The sequence below is a fragment of the Armigeres subalbatus genome, chromosome 1 (assembly GCF_024139115.2).
Source record: "Armigeres subalbatus isolate Guangzhou_Male chromosome 1, GZ_Asu_2, whole genome shotgun sequence".
In the NCBI taxonomy this organism is placed as follows: Eukaryota; Metazoa; Arthropoda; class Insecta; order Diptera; family Culicidae; genus Armigeres; species Armigeres subalbatus.
Window position 1 is genome coordinate 67,238,699 of NC_085139.1, and position 19,682 is coordinate 67,258,380.

A 19,682-nucleotide genomic window follows, 5' to 3' on the forward strand; every position below is an offset into this window, starting at 1 on the left:
CAAAAAGCGAACAAAGACAGCAAAAAAGATGCTTGTCAGCCATTGTATTCTATACCGTCGCGAATGCAGCACGTGCGAATTGAATCGTCGCAATTTTGAGACTGTGTTCTCGAATTGATTTAAGTCCGGACAAATTACGTACCGTCGTATCGAAAGTTACGCGAAACGTGAGTGCTCTCAATTTCTAGCTAGCAGAAATTGAGACTTTTTTTGCAAACTGTGGGGAATAGTATCTGCGACATTCGTCGCCAGTGAAAAACGCGTATTGCGTAAGTGCAGCAAACATCCCGAAATAACATAGTGCCGAGTGAAGTGGCCAACCAATTGGTGTGCCGAGCGAACTGGTCATAAAATTAACGTTCCGAGTGAAACGTTTGGCGAATCTCTATGATTTGGGGATGGTTTGCAATCGTCGCGAGTGTAAAACATTGGACGTAGCAGCCTGTGTGCTAGCTAAAGTGTTAGAAAAATTGAACCAATAAACGAAAAATATTGAAGTGATTATAAAAGAAAAGGAGAACAAAAAAGTGCTCGAATTCCTCCAAAGCAGAGGTTAATAGCAGAAAGTGCCTACTGACGCCAGCGGCAGCCATTGCAAGCCACCGCAAAACAACGCTTTTCGTTCAACTTCGCCGAAAAAAAAGGTAGGTGACGAGCCATTTTGTTTCCCTTGAGCAAGCCCACTTGAAGCATACTAGCGTGACCTCAAAATGACCGACAAAAAGCTTATTAGCCTCTATCGAATTTTCGACGCTATTCGCGATCGTTCGAAAAAGCTCCTATCATTTGTAGAAGCTTTCTCTGCCGACACGGGTGACCTTGATGAATTGGAGGAAAAATTATCCGTTCTTGATGATTTGCGAAATCAGTTTTTTGACACCCGTTCGAAGCTATATGGCCTGGTGAAGGACGATGACCTTGCTGAAATTGGGGAGCGTGAAGAGGAAATAGAAGATATTCTCGATAAAAGCCGGTTCAAAATTCGTCGCCATTTGAAACAGGTAAAACCACCAATTGCGGACGGTAGTCAAACCGTAAAACAAGAACTCGACTCCACTAATTCCAAAACCAAGCTCCCAGACATTCCTCTCCCTAAATTCGACGGTCATTATGAAAACTGGATTTTCTTCCGTGATCAATTCAAATCGATCATCTGCCGCCGTGACAATCTCGACGATTTTGAACGGCTACATTATTTGCGAATGTGTTTGTGTGGAGAAGCAAAAAATTTGCAGTGCAACGAGGAAAGTTTTCATCTCTTTGGGATGCATTGAACCGTCGCTACGAAAATAAACGGTGGCTGGTCGAGAAACATTTGGGAGACATATTTCAAATTCCGCATTTGACATCCGAGAATGCTTCTAGTTTGCGATCGATGCTTGATAGTTTTGTGAAGCACATTCGTGCTTTGAATGCCCTAGATATTCCCTTGGATAAAATGTCAGAACTAATTTTCGCCCAAATGGTTATGATGCGTTTACATCCTCGAATCCGCCGGGAATATGAAGCTGAGCTTGGAGAGTCCGATTTGCCAAAATGGAAAGAGTTGGTGAGTTTTTTGGCCAATCACTGTCGTATGTTGGAGAATTTGGAGTGCCTTAATAAAAGCTGTGGTCCTACTTCTTCGATTCGTCCATCTAGACCTCTGTCCGCTCCTGGCTCTCGTGCACCGTCTTCAAATCGTCCCTTTGTTGCAACTGCCACTCGTGAGCGTAGCAAAATCAGCTGTTTCTTATGTCGGCAAAACCACTATATCAACCAGTGTGAAGAATTTCTAAAATTGACACCACAGCAGCGTATTGAAAAGGCTAAATCACTGAATCTTTGCTTCAATTGTTTGTCCAACAACCACACCGCACTTCAATGTACCCGGAGTTTGTGTCGAACGTGCCAGAAAAAACACCACACTTTATTGCATTTGGACCCAAAACCGTCGCTACCTGTAGTACCTCGTGATGTCGTCCTGAGTAATCAATCAAAGGTCCACCGCGAAAAAACGGCGGCTGAACCATCTGTTTCAAACACTACTGTGGCACAAGCTTGTCGATCGTTCCCTATCCAGCCCCAGGTTCTTCTCAACACTGCTGTCGTCTACGTTGAAGATCCCGCAAGCAGTTACATAAGGTTCGAGTTTTGTTGGATTCCGGTTCCATGGTCAATTTCATCACTGAAGACTGTATCCAACGGCTCGGTTTGAAGAAAATTAAGGGCAATGCACAAGTTACAGGAGTCTGTGGGAATACTTCGTCCATCCAGTACAAGGTCCAAACTGTAATTCGTTCCACCACATCTTCCTTTGAGACTGAAATTGAGTGCCTGGTTACCAAGAGGATAACGGCGAATTTGCCAATTGAAGGTTTCGACACAAGGTTCTTGATGATTCCAAACAATTTGGATTTAGCAGATCCGTTCTTCAATGTTCCAGATCGCATCGATGTGTTGATCGGTGCCGACGTCTACATGAGAATTTTGGAAACAAGGCGAGTCCCACTGCTGCAGGGAAGCCCTATCATGCAAGAAACGCTATTCGGCTGGGTGATAGGTGGCAAGGTAGAAGTCGAAAAACCACTTGTTTCTGCCTTTGTCTCTAATGATGATCTGGACCGTTTGCTAAGAAGCTTTTGGCAGAGTGAAGATAGTGAGACGGAATCAACGCTTACTACCCAAGAGGAACAGGCGGAGCAGCATTTTATTAAAACTCATCGTCGTCAAAGGGATGGCCGCTATATCGTGGAGTTGCCGTTCAAGAAAGGTTGCCCAGACCTAGGTGATTCAAGGCAGATGGCCCACAAAAGATTGCAAGCCCTGGATAGACGTTTGATGAAAAATTGGACATTGGCTACGGATTACGAAGACTTTGTTAACGAATACGTCAACCTTGGCCATATGGTGGATCTGGGTCCCATGGAACAATACGAAGCTTCATCTGGTCAAGACTACTTTTTGCCTCATCACGCCGTTGAAAAACCGGATAGTAGTACAACAAAATGCCGGGTGGTTTTCGATGGTTCGGCGCCGTCTAGCAACGGAAAATCATTGAACGACAACCTACTGGTGGGTCCCATTATTCAACCGAAGCTGAACGAAATAGCAATGAGGTTCCGTGTTCCGAAGATTGCATTTACTACTGATGTTAGCAAGATGTATCGACAAGTGAAAATCTCTCCGAATCATCAACCATATCAGCAAATCTTGTGGACACCCAACAAAACAAGCGAGCCTCACGTGTATCGATTGACAACGGTGACCTACGGGCTAGCGAGCGCACCATTTCAAGCGGTTCGGACTGTGAAGCAGCTATGTATCGATGAAGCAACACGTTTTCCTGACGCGGCGAAAGTTGTCGCGAAAGATTCGTACATCGACGACGTGTTGACAGGGGCGGACACACTAGAGCAAGCCATTCAACTGAAGGATGAAATCATTGGACTGTTTGATAGTGGTAAATTCGAGCTCCACAAATGGTGCTCCAACAGCAAACAGTTTCTTCAAACCCTCCCTCAGGACAAAATCGAGAAGAAGTTATTGGTCGGTGAAAAACAATCAGTCAAAGCTCTGGGAATCTTGTGGAAACCGGAAGAAGACGTGTTCGAGCTCAATGTTGATCCGATTGTGATTTGCAAGGTTGAAACTACAAAACGGGAAATTCTGTCTAGCATCTCCAGATTTTTGACCCCATTGGTTTGGCAGGACCGATAGTCGTCGTGGTGAAGCTCATCATGCAAAGCTTGTGGATGAAAGAGAAAGGTTGGGATGAAGATGCGGATCCAGAGGACATCGATCGGTGGGTGGCGTTCAAATCGCAGTTAAAAGATCTCCATCAAGTCAAGATACGTCGGTGTATTCTGCCATTTTCTTCAAAATCTATCCAAATCCATGGATTTTCCGACGCTTCCAATCTCGCCTATGGGGCATGCGTCTATGTAAGGTCGACAAACGAAAACGGTCAGGTCAATTTGTCGCTAGTATGCTCAAGGTCACGAGTCGCCCCTATAAAGAAAACCGAGAATTCGAGAAAATCTCAGCCTGAACTCACAATACCCAGGCTAGAATTATGTGGTGCTTTGCTCTTGGCTCAACTAGTCACTGATACCATAAATGCCCTGAATATCCCTACCGATAAAATTGTTATATGGTGCGATTCAACGATTGCTCTTGCTTGGATCGCACGCCGACCTGAACAACTGAAGCAATTTGTGGCAAGTAGGGTCACTAAAATCCAGGCGATGACGTCAGCGATGGAGTGGCGTCATGTAGGTACCAACGACAACCCAGCGGACATCATATCAAGGGGGTTGATGCCGAATGAGCTCCAATATGCTACGCTGTGGTGGAGCGGTCCCGAGTTCCTGAGAGATGGCGAGGCAACATGGCCAGGAGAATACCAAGAACCAGATAAGGTTTCCGAAACAGTGAACGTTTGTGCCGAAGAACGAAGCGAAACATTTACAATTTTTGAAAACGTCAGCTCGTATCGAAAAATGGTTCGTGTTATGGTGTGGATCAACAGATTTATCGGCATCTTGAAGAAGAAGACGGACGTCCCGAAAACATCGTATATGAGTGGTGCAGAGAAGACTATAGCTATTCGTCAACTAGTGAAGCTAGTGCAAGGGAACGCCTACCCTGAACTAATTAGCCGGTTGAAGCAAGGAAAGTTGATTGACGCAAGGCATAGGTTGATCACCCTATCACCCTTTGTCGACGACCAAGGTGTTCTTCGAGTGGGAGGACGACTTCGCAACAAAAGCTGTAATTTCGACATGAAGCACCAGTACATCTTGCCTCCGTACCACAAACTTACGGAAACTGTCATTCGGGAGTATCATCGCGAGAACATGCATTCCGGAAATCAGCTGACGTTGTCAATGATAAGGGAGACGTTTTGGATTGAACGAGGAAAATCTGCTGTGAAACGCTTCAACTGCTTGCGGTGTTATCGACACAAACCGAAACAACTGCAACAATACATGGGTGATCTTCCAGCTGATCGAGTAGAATTAATCTACCCATTCTACAACACTGGAGTAGATTTCTGTGGACCGGTGTACTTGAAGCCTACAATCCGTTCGACAACCCGTTTGAAGTCCTACATTTGCGTGTTTGTGTGCCAAGCAACCAAGGCTATACACCTGGAGTTAGTAGGATCCCTAACTTCAGTAGCATTCATCGCAGCCTTGCAAAGATTTGTGTCTCGACGTGGAAAATGTGCCAAGCTAATCTCTGACAACGCGATCAATTTTGTCGGGGCCAACAACAACCTCAAGGAACTGCATGAGCTGTTTAATTCTCAACCGTTCCTGAAAAACCTGAACGACTTCATTGAAGAGAAAACCATCCAGTGGATCTACATACCTCCACGTGCGCCATCGTTTGGAGGATTGTAGGAGGCTGGAGTTCGATCGCTGAAACACCATTTGTGCCGTACTTTGGGGGAAGCAGTTCTGACATTCGAAGAAATGACCACCGTACTGACGAGAATCGAAGCAACACTTAACTCCAGACCATTATGTGCTCTATCAGACGACCCGGCAGACTATAACGCTCTGACGCCGGGACACTTTTTAATATTTCGACCACTCAACGCCATTTCCGAACCAGACTTGACGAATACGAACCTACATATCCTATCGAGATGGGATAGAATCAAGCTCTACGTGCAACACTTCTGGCGTCGATGGAATATCGACTATATCAATCAACAGTAGGGCAGCTGGTGGTAGTACGTGAAGGCAATGTTCCTCCTCAACAGTGGTTACTTGGGCGCATCGAACAGCTTTTCCCCGGAAAAGACAACATCGTAAGAGTCGTTAATATACGCACAGTGCGAGGCGTATACAAAAGATCTGTATCGAGACTCAGTCTACTACCAATCAAAGACAACGACAATAATGTGAACATCAACGCAGCGCAAGAATAAGTACCGAGAAGGCTTTCAACGAAGCCCAAAAGGCAACATCACGATGTCCTGAGAAGAACGCAACAGTGCCCTGAAGCTGGTGTTGAAAGGTCCCTTTCAACGGGGGAGAATGTAGGAAATGTAATCAACTTGTCCCGAGTGAGTCGCTCTATTTTAACGTGCCATTGCATCAACAACCACAGGTAAATTTATAAATGTTTCTATTAGACGAGTTTTGAGGAATAAAGACAGAAATACGAGATAAATAGAGATAGGGCTAGAGAGTTTTCCTACCTAAAAACTATAAATTTGGATGAGTTATAACGTTTCGATCTCTTTTCCTAAAAACGCGACTAGACCGCAAGATTGTTCGCAGCAATAATTACAAGTTCCGAGTAATAAAGTTAAGTTTTAATGTTCCGAGAACAAAAGGTGTTAATTTGTATCGATGTGTGCGAAAGAAAAAAGTTCCCTTCAGCTATCCGGGAAACAGTGACCTATCAATAAATTACAGTCCGCTTATCATCGTATCGAACACTAAGGTATGGAAATCCATATACTGTGTGCGTGCCTTTCGTGTATGCCCGAATAAAAAATATTATAGAAAAACAATACAATTTATTGTAACATCACTATAAAACACAATAAATTTACAATAGATTTTATTGTAGATGAAATAATAGAAATACATTAGAATGTATTGTTATGAACCATTCATCAAATTGTAAATGAAGTTTTCGCAATAGAACGTACGGGTTGTTAAGTATCGTAACTATACAAAATCTGAGATTTTTTCATACACTTTCTTTTGTCAAACAATAGAGTGTATCGTAAATATATTGTTGAAATATCCGAACAAAACCGTTCAAATTACATTAGATTGAATTGTATTTTTATAGTAAAACAATACGATATAGGATTCCTTAATTATGACGGTTTTACCGTTCAATAATGAAATTTTAAGAAAAATAATAATATTTGCGACAATTGGATAAATATTATTATATGGCTTTTTTGTCCATATACTATAGCGCCTGGATGTGACTGCGGCGAGTAGAAAATCAGCCACTGCCAATAATGAATCGACTGCTTTGAGCGTGCTTACAGCGGCACACTAGGAGTTAACTTTCTGAAATCAGTATGGCGAAAGGCATCTAAGGTTCGATTTCTCAAAATTAAGCACTTTAATCGAAAAAATATTTGGTAGGCGTAGTAGCGGACACCATCCCTCATAACCGGTACCAAATAGTTTTTCATTAAAAGTTCCTAATTTTGAGAAAACCAGCGTTAGATGTCTTTCGCCATACAAATTTCTGGCGGTTAACTCTTGCTGGCTATTTTGTGCATATACTATAGCGCCTGGATGTGGCTGCGGCGAGTAGAAAATCAGCCACTGCCAATAATTCATTTGTGCAGTGGAGTTGTTGATCACATCTACGGAATCAAGAGGTGAGTCCCATTTTTACTTATTTTAAACGATGCAGTTCCGGATACCAATATGTATACTAATTCTTATAGAAACATGGTATCCAATTCCGGTGCGTCAATATTTTGAATGGAGTTGGGCAATATGACGATTTTCATGCAAGATTTGCTATTATATCTTACAGATTCGGTTCATGACTGGAAAACTATGGCGCGTTTTAAAATCTACAAGAGGGGCTGGGGTCGCTGGATAAAGGCCAGTATCGACTTAAAAAGTGGAGAGGTTACGGAATTTTGTTCAATATTACCAAGAGGAATTTTGACAACTGATCTGCATGGAGAAAACTGTAACTTTTACTTACGGAATAATCGAGCAGAACATTTTTCCGAAAGTAAAGTGACAGCTCCCATTACTTTGCGTGGGAACCTTACAAATGCCAATTTTGTTTTTTGTGCTTTTCATGTGGATATTGTTGTAAGAATTTTGTTTCGATTCTTTACTTTTCCGATTCAGTGAACGGAATTTAACATGTGATTGAGATAGAAAAAGAAATTTCTTTTGAACACGATACCAACCTTAAGCCGCGCCGGTAGTCTTGGAAGCTGCAAGTCATAACACGACGATTAACACGAATGAGGACATTCTGTTGCATGAGCGCCTATAAACCTGCTCAGTTTAATGAATTTTAGGTTTAAAATAAATTCAATATGGAATAAAATTAAAAAAATGAATAAATTTAATTTATAAAGAAAAACATGAATGGAGGAATGAAAAAAAACAAGCTTTTTTGGGGAAATTAAAACTTCGTTTCAGATTAAAAATATTAAACTTTTTTTTTTACAGTGTGACTATTTTGATTTGACAATGTTGTTTTGAATGTTTTGTACTTTTATTTTCAGAGTCGCATGCCACTTTTGGAATATGGGTATAGAAAAGTTTTCGTACTTTTGTTTTGAAGAAACGGAACTCTCTACGAAAAAGAACCAACGCAACTTTTTATTTTAACCAACGTTTTTTTTAATTTCATGAATGATTTTTCTTTCTGTGTACGCCTACCAAATATTTTTTCGATTAAAGTGCTTAATTTTGAGAAATCGAACCTTAGATGCCTTTCGCCATACTGATTTCAGAAAGTTAACTCCTAGTGTGCCGCTGTAAGCACGCTCAAAGCAGTCGATTCATTCATTGGCGCTTTGATGTTGCATGAAGAAGAAGAAGCAAAAAGATGATAATCGAAAAAATCTCCACGGGAAACCATACGGAGAGGTTTTTAGAACTCTTCTCAAAAATTCTACAAGCAATTTAATTAAAACCGGTAAGCAGTACGGGGTTGGACTTTTCTTATACTGTGTTTTAAGTGTAATATTAGAAAACAAAATTTCGAATAGAAATATTGTGGTTATTGTACAGTAGAAGAAAAGTCCAACCCCGTACTGCTTACCGTTTTTAAATAAATTGCTTCTAGAATTTTTGAGAAGAGTTTTAATAACTTCTCCGTATGGTTTCCCGTGGAGATTTTTTCGATTATCATCTTTCTGCTTCTTCTTCTTCATGCAACATCAAAGCGCCAATTACCTGCAACGTTACCACCCGCATAATGCAAAACGACATACCATGCAGTCAAAATTACATATGCGTTATAAGATATATTGTCACTATTCACTTCATTGTTAGCATACAATTTTAAGCTTGATCCACCATACCAACCCTACATCAACACTTACACTACTAAAAATCCACACATATTTATTGGCAAAAATCCATAGATTTAACTTATGATGTATATCTGCGCACACATAACCATTCTCCACGCAAACTACTAATAAAATATATACACTGGATTTTGTTGTTACACGATTTATATTTTCTCAATTTTGCACTCATCCTAAATGTTTAACGCATATCAATTATCATGTGATTTTTCTTTGATTTATCCTGGATTTTTTTAAACATGTTGCGAAGAGTTTGGTGGTAAATTGAAGTCACACGATCCAAAACACGAGCGAAAAAAAATCGTGTAAAAACAAAATCCTGTGTATCCAAATAAACTTTATGTGTGGTCTCGAATTAGCAACTATTCAATTTATGTGTGGTTCTATATCGATTATATTAGGGTGGAGCTATTGCAAAAATTTATATCGGCGACACATATATCTTATATAGATATTTTTGGCAGTGTACTGTTGATACATAACATGCTGTCGATCAGAGTGTATGTAATTAAGAGTGGCGACATGTGCCGCATTTGACAGGTCTCCTGCTCGTTTGGAACACGATTTTGTATGGGAATGACAGATGAATTCTGTTCCAATTCTGACAGTGTCGCCACTCTTATTTACATTCACTCTGCTGTCGATGTGTAATGAATTATTGGCAGTGGCTGATTTTCTACTCGCCGCTATCACATCCAGGCGCTATAGTATATGCGCAAAATAGCCAGCATGAGTTAACCACCAGGAATTTGTATGGCGAAAGACATCTCACGCGAGTTTTCTCAACAGTAGGAACTTTTCACGAAAAACTATTTGGTACCAGTTATGCAGGAAGGTGTCCGCTACTACGCCTACCAAATATTTTTTCGATTAAAGTGCCTATTTTCGAAATATTAAACATTAGATGCCTTTCGCCATACTGATTTACCAAAGTTAACTCTTAGTGTGCCGCTGTAAGCACGCTCAAAGCAGGCGATTCATTATATAGTTCATCAATGAATCGCCTGCTTTGAGCGTGCTTACAGCGGCACACTAGGAGTTAACTTTCTGAAATCAGTATGGCGAAAGGCATCTAAGGTTCGATTTCTAAAAATTAAGCACCTTGATCGAAAAAATATTTGGTAGGTGTAGTAGCGGACACCATCCTTCATAACCGGTACCAAATAGTTTTTCATGAAAAGTTCCTAATTTTGAGAAAACCCGCGTTAGATGTCTTTCGCCATACAAATTTCTGACGGTTAACTCATGCTGGCTATTTGCGCATATACGATAGCGCCTGGATGTGGAAGCGGCGGGTAGAAAATCAGCCACTGCCAACAATGAATTGTACATCTACCAACTGATGTATGATAAATCGAAAATTTTGTTCGAAAAAACGACCGGATTTAAATGTTAATTATACTTAACCGCCCATTACTCATATGGTAGTTTGGCCGTTTACCATCTGAGCTAATGTTGAAACAGTATATGAGACTGTCCATTTATAGTTAACTACTATTAGTGAGACCACCGCTACAATAACACTTACTCTCTTCAATTATAATGGGCCAAACACAATGGATACGTTTGCGTGCGTTTTGACAGTTTTGCCATGGGAAAACTGTCAAAACGCACGCAAACGTACCCATTCTGCTCAGCTCTTAACAGGTGCGGTCTACGTATGGTCCATGATTATGCGGGCACTTACTGAGGGATTTTGCGGAAGCATCCCTGATTGCTAATGGGAATCAGAATTGAACTTTTTAGACTTGATTTGATTTGACTCGAGATAGTTTTGTGAAACAGGTTATCGGGAAATATTTTGGCGTGAAGGCGATGTAAAAGGTGCTGAGAAGTGAGAAGTACCAGCTACAAGTGGTGCAGGGGACATTTTTATTTACTTAGGAATATGCGGGAAACTTCGTCGTCTTCCGACCTTTCGAAATTCCATTTATGTTGGTCATTTGAAAAATCCGCTTGTAAAATTCAAATGTTTGATTGTTGTTTATTATGAAAAGTTCAAATCGTTGAGTTTACCAAATGAAAATTAAAATCACTTAAAATCAAGCTGAAGAGCAATAAAAATGGACTCGATGGAGCTGCTTTGAGCAGCGGTAACAAAAAGTGAGCAGAGAGACATTTGCAAGAACACAAAAGTATACTAGTTTGCAGGAGTCAATAACACCAATAATGCCTGACGTAACGTATAGAATTTGTTTTCATCGGCAATCGCCAGGGGTTAACGCTTCGGAAGCAAAGGATGCTTAAAAGTCAGTATGCCTTATTATTATCATCTGCGTAAAAAAGTATACGATATTTTATAACGGCAGATATTGTACGTGGAATTATTGGCAGTGGCTGATTTTCCACCCGCCGCTGTCACATCCAGGCGCTATAGTATATGCGCAAAATAGCCAGTAAGAGTTAACCGCCAGAAATTTGTATGGCGAAAGTCATCTAACGCAGGTTTTCTCAAAATAAGAAACTTTTCATGAAAAACTATTTGGTTATGTAGTAAGGTGTCCGCTACTACTGAAGGTGCTTAATTTTGAGAATCGAACCTTAGATGCCTTTCGCCATCCTAATTTCAGAAAGTTAACTCCTAGTGTGCCGCTGTAAGCACGCTCAAAGCAGGCGATTCATTCGCGACTACGAAGGTAAATGCTTCACGCACAGTCTGACAGTTCTTATGGGATTTTACTGTGGAGGAACAAGAATGGGTGATTGGCGGCCATGTTTCACGCACAGTCTGACAGATAGCAATGAGATTTTCCAAAAGTTATTTTAGTTACTAGATAAAGATTGTCGCTGTCGTCGCTGTCCGAAACATCTTTTGCTGGCGAGGATAGGGGAGCTAAATGTCAAAGAAGGAAAATCCATACGATTTGACAGGTATGTACCACACATGTTTCGGACAGCAGAACAAAGGGAACCGAAGCGACAATCTTTATCTAGTAACTAAAATATCTTTTGATTTTCCCATAAGAGTGAGTAGAGGCATCCCGGATAAAAATTTACAGTACCTTGTATGGTATGTTCCATTGGAATACAATTGGTTATGTGGTAAATAATACAATCAATTGTACTTTTATTGTAGATTTTCAACGGTTGTAAAAATCTTGTATTGTACTTACTTTAAAAGTACAATACATTTAAATGTGACCGATACATTCTATAATATTTTAGTTGTTCGCTTATGTTTTATATTGCTCATCCAAAAATTAAACAAACTATAAAGGTATTCCATCTCGGTGATCAGATAATCCGTTTTAAGGGAAATAAAAATAAAATTTTAGAATATTTCATTGATCCATTATGTTGATGAAATAACAATTGAAAACAATAAAATAACAATAACTTTCATTATTACATGAAAAAACGTTCTACCGATTTTCAGATACAGTGAACGTTCGCTAATTGGGGTTTTTCTAGTTGGGGCGCTTTTTAGTTGGGGGTTCGTTAATTGGGGCGAAACCCAATTAAAAAGCAGCTAAACGTCAGAATATGATGTCAAAAATGCGTTGACGTTTTGTTTCCGTGTTTGGCGGGATCGATATTTTCTGGCGCGTAAAATTTTCCTTTGTTCAATGCAAAAAGTAAACAACATTGACGCTTGTCAAAATGCCCCAATTAGCGAACGGCATTTGCTAGTTGGGGTGAGGTCGTGCCCCAATTAGCGAACGATCACTGTATATATTTTAATTGCAGGTCTTGAAATATTCATGTTCTGATCAATTTAAATTTAAAAATTTCAAAGGAACAAAATCTTTCACTTATAATTTTACTTGGAGAATGACTTGATTTAGATGACCGTGTACAATTTTGTTTGTGATATGTGGAAAGACGAAGTAAACGAAGTGTTCCTTTTATTTATTTAAATACTGATTCTGCGAGCAAGCGACAGCGGATCATTGGCCGCTGTACCGTGGTGAGTATTTATAGTGTTATTATCATGATACCGGACCACTTTGATGTGGGAGAAATCTTTCAACACTTAAAGAAAAAAAACTTATAAATTAAAACCTTATAAGCAGCAACATATTCGAAAATATCAATACATTTCATTATGTCATCTAATGAATGATCCCACACCAAGAAGCTAATAACATTCATAAGTTAATGAAAAGTATAAGTTTGGAATGTATGTGCCTAGTGCAATGTATAAGTTTTTTCTTATACATATCATTAAGCATGAAAAAGTATTAGAAATCTAAATAACATTAATTTATTTACGTGAAAGACCTTTAGGAAGGGGTCCCTTGATTTACACCGCCGAAGCAGTTCGCAAAATTTGTGTTAGCATGTATCCTTGTTTCTTTTCAGAAATTGAGTTAATGATAAAACACTGCAGCTTGCCACCATCACTGATGATTCAAGATCGTTCGGTGACTATCATCGAGCTACATCACCAACGGGATACAATAAAAAATTAAACAGGTAACTTTTCTTTTTCTTCTCGGCTTATACTTTTTGTAAAAAACCTGACATGATTTTATAATTTCCGTCTTCCACAGAAAAACAAATGCGAGCAGCATCAGTTACAGCGTCTTCAGTGAGTATAGCCGGTTGCATCGTCGGCGACTGAAATCTACGTTTATACATCCCGGTCTGAATAGCAGTAACACACTGAACAATACCATTCAAATTTAAATTAAATGGCATCTAATTTAAATTCGAACTAAAAATGAACTAAAATCAAATTGAAATCATTTTGAAACAAAAATCAAATTGTATTAAAATTAAATTGAAACTAAATTAAAGTTAAATTGAGCTTAATCAAAATTGAAGTAGACTTATCTTAAAAATTAATATATTTTAATATATTAAATGAAACGAAATTTAAAATGACTGATTACAAATAAAGTTTAAAACTTAATTAAAACTAAATAAAATAGTACCATTAAAACAAATTGAACAACATTAAATTGAATTGTATTTTTATTGTAATATTGAAGTCGAGATTGAAGTAAAATGTATTTAAAATCCCATTGTATTTTTACTGTGAAACAATAGAAAAAATGCGAGAAAAACATTTGAAACACATTGTTTTCTATTGTTTTGGCCTTCGAAATCATCCCATTAAAGAACCGTTAAATCAATTGTTTTGCTCTGAATTTTGTATGAAAAATTTCCGATTTTTTTATTGTAAAGATACATAACAACCCCCCTTTTTTATTGTAAAAGTCCCATTTACCATTCACTTTATCGTGGAAAACCATTGTCTCTGATGTGATTCAGTTGTTAAAATTCCATTACATTCAATGGTAATTATTATGTTTTAATTGGTGATGTAACAGTAAAATTTATGATATTTTAATCATATTTTTTATCCGGGATTACTTTCGTATTCGCGAATGAATCGACTGCTTTGAGCGTGCTTACAGCGGCACACAAGGAGTTAACTTTCTGAAATCAGTATGGCGAAAGGCATCTAAGTTTCGATTTCTCAAAATTAAGCATCTTCATCGAAAAAATATTTGGTAGGCGTAGTAGCGGACACCATCCCTCATAACCGGTACCAAATAGTTTTTCATGAAAAGTTCCTAATTTTGAGAAAACCAGCGTTAGATGTCTTTCACCATACAAATTTCTGGCGGTTAACTCATGCTGGCTATTTTGCGCATATACTATAGCGCCTGGATGTGGCTGCGGCGAGTAGAAAATCAGCCACTGCCAATAATGAATCGACTGCTTTGAGCGTGCTTACAGCGGCACACTAGGAGTTAACTTTCTGAAATCAGTATGGCGAAAGGCATCTAAGGTTCGATTTCTCAAAATTAAGCATCTTCATCGAAAAAATATTTGGCAGGCGTAGTAGCAGACACCTTCCTACATAACCGGTACCAAATAGTTTTTCATGAAAAGTTTCTATTTTCGAGAAAACCCGCGTTAGATGTCTTTCACCATACAAATTTCTGGCGGTTAACTCTTGCTGGCTATTTTGTGCATATACTATAGCGCCTGGATGTGGCTGCGGCGGGTAGAAAATCAGCCACTGCCAATAATTCATTCATTGGACCCGACCGTTCGAAATAGTCGCTCTTTGAACGGTCGTTGGAATCTCCGTTTTCACCTTCACACCGGTTTTCATAGTAAAATCTGTCAAAACTGACAAGTCTGCCACGTGCTTTTTGCTATTTCCCTCGGACTTTTCTTTCTTTTTCCGATGTTTTGACATCTGTTTTGATAGAAAAGGAGCAAAAAACAAGGTAATCTACCAAACTTTTATTGAAAAACCCAGATTAATCCACCTAACGGTGATGGCGCCTTTCTCGCGCAAAAGGTAATAAATGTAGCCTTTACGCTTACACCTCGATGATGTACAAGAAAGGCAAAACAGTTACACCGTCTAATGTTATGATAGAAAATTTACACTAGTAGACGACAGATGGCGCGGCCAAAAGTTTCTCGAATTTCCTATGTTCGAATTTTGACTTTCGGACAATTTCATAGTACTATGAAACTTAACGAAGAGCATACTTACGCCTAAATGCGTGCAACACGAGCATCTTTAAAGTGCGATGAAACTCTTAATGGGAAGTCACGGATAAAATATTCATAGATGCAAGGCATTTTTCATAACACATTATTGTTCTATGTGACTATGTCTCATCACTATTTTAATATTATCTATTTTTTGCAATTTGCAATTATTATGAAATTCAATAGTGATCAACAGCGTTTTAGTCTCTGTCGGATGCAACTTGTTGCAAGAAAATCGGTTAAGAGTTTCTATGTGAAAATTTGGCTAATGTTTTTTTATGGCATTTTGTGCACACACACACGCACACACATACACACACACACACGCACACACGGACAGACAGACATTTGTTCAGCTCATCGAGCTGAGTCGAATGGTATATAACACTATGGGTCTCCGGGACTTCTATCAAAAGTTCGAATTTGGAGTGAAATGATAGCCTTTCGGTACAACTTAGTTGTACGAGAAAGGCAAAAAAATTCACTTCTTATGCCAGGAAGTGCAAAATTTTGCTACCAGTGGGTCCACTATTGGGCATTTTACCCTATTCTAAAAGGAGTGAAAAATACTCTCCATTGACCATTTTTAACCCCCACCCACCCCCTCGTAACGTTTTTTGTATGGAATGGTTGTAAAATTTGTATGGACCGTAACGCTCAGACAGACACCCTCCCACCCCCAAAAGCGTTATGTAATTTGTGAATGGGCCCATTAATGATTAAAAAGCTAGCTTTTTTTTGACATGTGTGCAATAGACTTATGCAGGGGTTCATCGAATGAATTATTGGCAGTGGCTGATTTTCTACTCGCCGCTTCCACATCCAGGCGCTATCGTATATGCGCAAACAGCCAGCAAGAGTTAACCGCCAGAAATTTGTATGGCGAAAGACATCTAACGCGGGTTTTCTCAAAATGAATTATTGGCAGTGGCTGATTTTCTACTCCCCGCTGCCACATCCAGGCGCTATAGTATATGCGCAAAATAGCCAGCAAGAGTTAACCGCCAGAAATTTGTATGGCGAAAGACATCTAACGTGGGTTTTCTCAAAATAAGGAACTTTTCATGAAAAACTATTTGGTGCCGGTTATGTAGGAACGTGTCCTCTACTACGCCTACCAAATATTTTTTCGATGAAGGTGCTTAATTTTGAGAAATCGAACCTTAGATGCCTTTCGCCATACTGATTTCAGAAAGTTAACTCCCAGTGTGCCGCTGTAATTACGCTCAAAGCAGACGATTCATTCACTCACCCGACGGATTTTGACATTTGAGCGGGTCGTCTTCTCGAACAAAAGTTCATTTTGCGTTCATTATGCGACCCGCTCAAACGTCATAATTTCTTGGGGGAGTTCATTTTGCGTTACCCGGTAAAAATCGTTTACTCATTAATGGGTACTTTTTCTCTGCTATCTCTTTTTCTCTGCTGAAAAATTTACCCATTTTGGGAGAATAAGTGGATTTACTCATATAAATGAGTAGATCCACTTATTCTCCCAAAATGGGTAAATTTTCCAGCAGATGGAAAGAGATAGAAAAGAAAAAGTACCCATTAATGAGTAAACGTGTTTCTCCGTGTAGTCTATATTCTCAAATATGATTAAAAAGTACTCCTGAAATGAGTATCCCGGTGTTACCGTGTGTAAAATTTATTAAGCATGCACTTTTTCCTCTGCTGCCATCTAGTGATGAATAGATGAAGCTTATTCATCTGGTACTACATTACTACAATGGATGAGCTTTTGATAAGCTTTTTACTCATGCCTAGTACCTCCCGTACTCTCGGATGCGTCTCGCGTGTCGCGTGCGTGGGTGTGTGATATGCTGCATTATAATAGTTGCAATCGTTGCAATCAAATATATCAGCTGTTGCTTGTTTACATTCGTAGTTTCATGTTGCCATCGTATGTATAATCATTTTCCTTTATTATCGATATTAGGAATTTAATCAATAACTTCGAGCCATAAAATGCTCCCGGAAACATCATTCCGTGATCTGCCAGATGAGGTAAGAGCAGAAATGCAACAAACTTTAGTTTTAATCCAAACCAGGGTTCTACACCTGTTTGTATTCACCTTGATCCAAACATCTTCACTATTCCAGATGCTGGAGAATATCCTATCATACTTAAGCTTCGAGGACCGTAAATCAGCTCTCCAAGTCTGCCAAAGGTTGTCCACAGTGAAGCCATTTGACTTTGCAACGGTTCAACTGGTGGTCGACTTTGCACGAAACCCCGGCCAGGAAGCCACCTACTTCCGCATACTGCTGGCCAGCAATCGTCCGTACAAACATTTGGTTCTCTACTTTGGTTACGACTCGGGAAAGTACGATTTGCTGGTGGAAATCTTTCAACATTTTAGCGCAAAACTGGAAACCCTCAAGCTCATCCCTCACAACTTCATTCCGGTCAAGCTGAAACTGTTTGCCCAGGTGGCTGCGCTTGGTTCCAATCTTCGGCACCTTCACATCGATGCATGCAACTTCGACTACAGTCGCGACGAGATGGACTTCCCGGTTATGCGCAATCTTGAGGAGCTGTACCTTGAAAACAATCTGCTTAGTTTGGTGCCCAGCATGAAGGACATTACGCCGAACATTACTCGGTTGCACATGCAGATCAGTTACTATTCAGAAGAACCACAACTGTTCCTGCGGCATTTCAGTTCCAGCTTGGTGGAGTTGGAAATTTGGTTTCTTTCGGAGGATTACTTTATGACGATTTGTGAGATGCAATTTCCTTCCTTGAAGAAGATAAACTTTTATTGCGTTGATTTGGAAATTGACCACATAGGGTCACTCGAGAAAATCGAACTGATAAATTCGTTTTTCAAAGAGATTCCTCTTTTGACGGAAGTGACTCTTCGTTGCAATATAGATGATCGGGTTATACAAAAATTATGCCGATCCTGCGTCAATATACAGTTCCTATGCGTGAGCATGGACTACTTCCTACAGGAAAGCTTTTTAGCCGTATGCGAGCTGAAACAACTGCAGCATTTGAGAATCGAAGAAGCAGCTATCAACGTTCCCACGGAAATGTACCTACCGATAAAGAGTCTACAAATCCTCACACTTTATTCAGTTCGCATCGTCCACGAAGATAAATTCAATGAATTCATTCGAGATGCCTTTCCGAATCTCATCGCCATCGAAATGCTGCACCTGAATACGCGTAAAAATGAAAGCCGGTCGTTCCAGTTGCACACAAAAATCACCCAAGATATGTCTTCTATCCAGCGACTGGTTTTCAGTGAACCGGGTACCAACGTTATGGTCAATTCCTTGCTGGAGTTTTGTGAAACAAGCGGATCTCTGGAACTGCGACTCCGGTGTTGGAACATTGTGGATTTATTTCCGGGAGATGAAACGCCAGAGTTGATTCGGGTGCAAAAGCTGAACCTAGACGTACCAATGATCGCACCGTCCGTCATGCACAAGCTAATTAGTTCAATGAGGGAGCTACGGCAGCTGGAGGTGGCCCTAAGCGACTACTGTACACCAAAGGTTATCGACACGTTGAGAGAGCAGTTCCCACGTTGCCACGTGGTAGCGAAGCGGAAGGTACCGATCGAGGAGCCTCTTTGACAGTGTTGGGAAACGTGCAAAGATCGTTCTTTTAGGTAATGTATTTGCCAATGTGTGTTATTATAGTTAACTAGCACAATGATTAATGTTGACAGAGAACGGTAATTTTACCGTTAAGTTTAGTTATTGTAATCTGCTCCATAAATTTTTGAAAAGCAGGAACAATTTTAGCAGAATAATATTACTATTCATGTTCACCACCTCCACCTTTATCGAGAATACCCTATAAGAATAATATGTAGGTATTTAATAAGTTCTCATTTATAAATGATCCGTGAATATTAGCATTTTAACAGAGCTTATATCTATGCGGTTTACTATTTATTGCGATATCCGAAATCCATTTGATCTCTTTTGTGATATATTGAACGGTGATCCTCCGATTTCCCCGAACGTTAGAACGTTTCCCACGGGTCCGGCAGGTCGTTTCCGCATCTTGTAGCCAGCGTGGTCGCTCAAACACTTTGAACTAATATTGACTCCACCCCCAAGAAAATGTGTCGATTGTTCCTTTGTTTAACCGTGTCCGACGTTTCGATATTCGACATCTTTTGACGTAGGACTACGACTGCATTTTTCGTGTGTTATAAAAATA

General features: G+C 39.8%; 4 protein-coding genes and 1 long non-coding RNA gene across 5 annotated transcripts; all 5 read left to right on the forward strand.

The window, feature by feature from the left end:
• Positions 1–710: 710 nt before the first annotated feature.
• On the forward strand, positions 711–1,274 carry LOC134206230 (uncharacterized). Its single transcript, XM_062681917.1, has one exon. It carries the CDS (start codon positions 711–713, stop codon positions 1,272–1,274), a length of 564 nt encoding a protein of 187 aa, XP_062537901.1.
• Positions 1,275–2,151: 877 nt separating this feature from the next.
• On the forward strand, positions 2,152–3,699 carry LOC134206231 (uncharacterized). The gene has a single exon (XM_062681919.1). The coding sequence runs from the start codon at positions 2,152–2,154 to the stop codon at positions 3,697–3,699; it is 1,548 nt and encodes a 515-aa protein (XP_062537903.1).
• Positions 3,700–4,226: 527 nt separating this feature from the next.
• Positions 4,227–5,387, forward strand: LOC134206232 (uncharacterized). Its single transcript, XM_062681920.1, has one exon. It carries the CDS (start codon positions 4,227–4,229, stop codon positions 5,385–5,387), a length of 1,161 nt encoding a protein of 386 aa, XP_062537904.1.
• A 7,475-nt stretch (positions 5,388–12,862) lies between these two features.
• On the forward strand, positions 12,863–13,645 carry LOC134209984 (uncharacterized). The gene is made up of 3 exons (XR_009978795.1): positions 12,863–12,944; positions 13,340–13,453; positions 13,531–13,645. It is a non-coding gene; the product is annotated as an uncharacterized LOC134209984 (long non-coding RNA).
• Positions 13,646–17,305: 3,660 nt separating this feature from the next.
• Positions 17,306–19,385, forward strand: LOC134210029 (uncharacterized). The gene is made up of 2 exons (XM_062686082.1): positions 17,306–17,506; positions 17,603–19,385. Exons 1-2 carry the CDS (start codon positions 17,468–17,470, stop codon positions 19,085–19,087), a joined length of 1,524 nt encoding a protein of 507 aa, XP_062542066.1. The 5' UTR covers positions 17,306–17,467; the 3' UTR covers positions 19,088–19,385.
• Positions 19,386–19,682: the final 297 nt, after the last annotated feature.

What these genes read in the sequence shown, in the direction of transcription:
- LOC134206230 (XM_062681917.1), top strand. Translation starts at nt 711, where the DNA reads ATGACCGACAAAAAGCTTATTAGCCTCTATCGAATTTTCGACGCTATT.
- LOC134206231 (XM_062681919.1), top strand. Translation starts at nt 2,152, where the DNA reads ATGGTCAATTTCATCACTGAAGACTGTATCCAACGGCTCGGTTTGAAG.
- LOC134206232 (XM_062681920.1), top strand. Translation starts at nt 4,227, where the DNA reads ATGACGTCAGCGATGGAGTGGCGTCATGTAGGTACCAACGACAACCCA.
- LOC134210029 (XM_062686082.1), top strand. Translation starts at nt 17,468, where the DNA reads ATGCTCCCGGAAACATCATTCCGTGATCTGCCAGATGAG. An exon ending in TCCGTGATCTGCCAGATGAG is followed by an intron (nt 17,507 to 17,602) that starts GTAAGAGCAGAA and finishes TCACTATTCCAG; the next exon opens with ATGCTGGAGAATATCCTATC.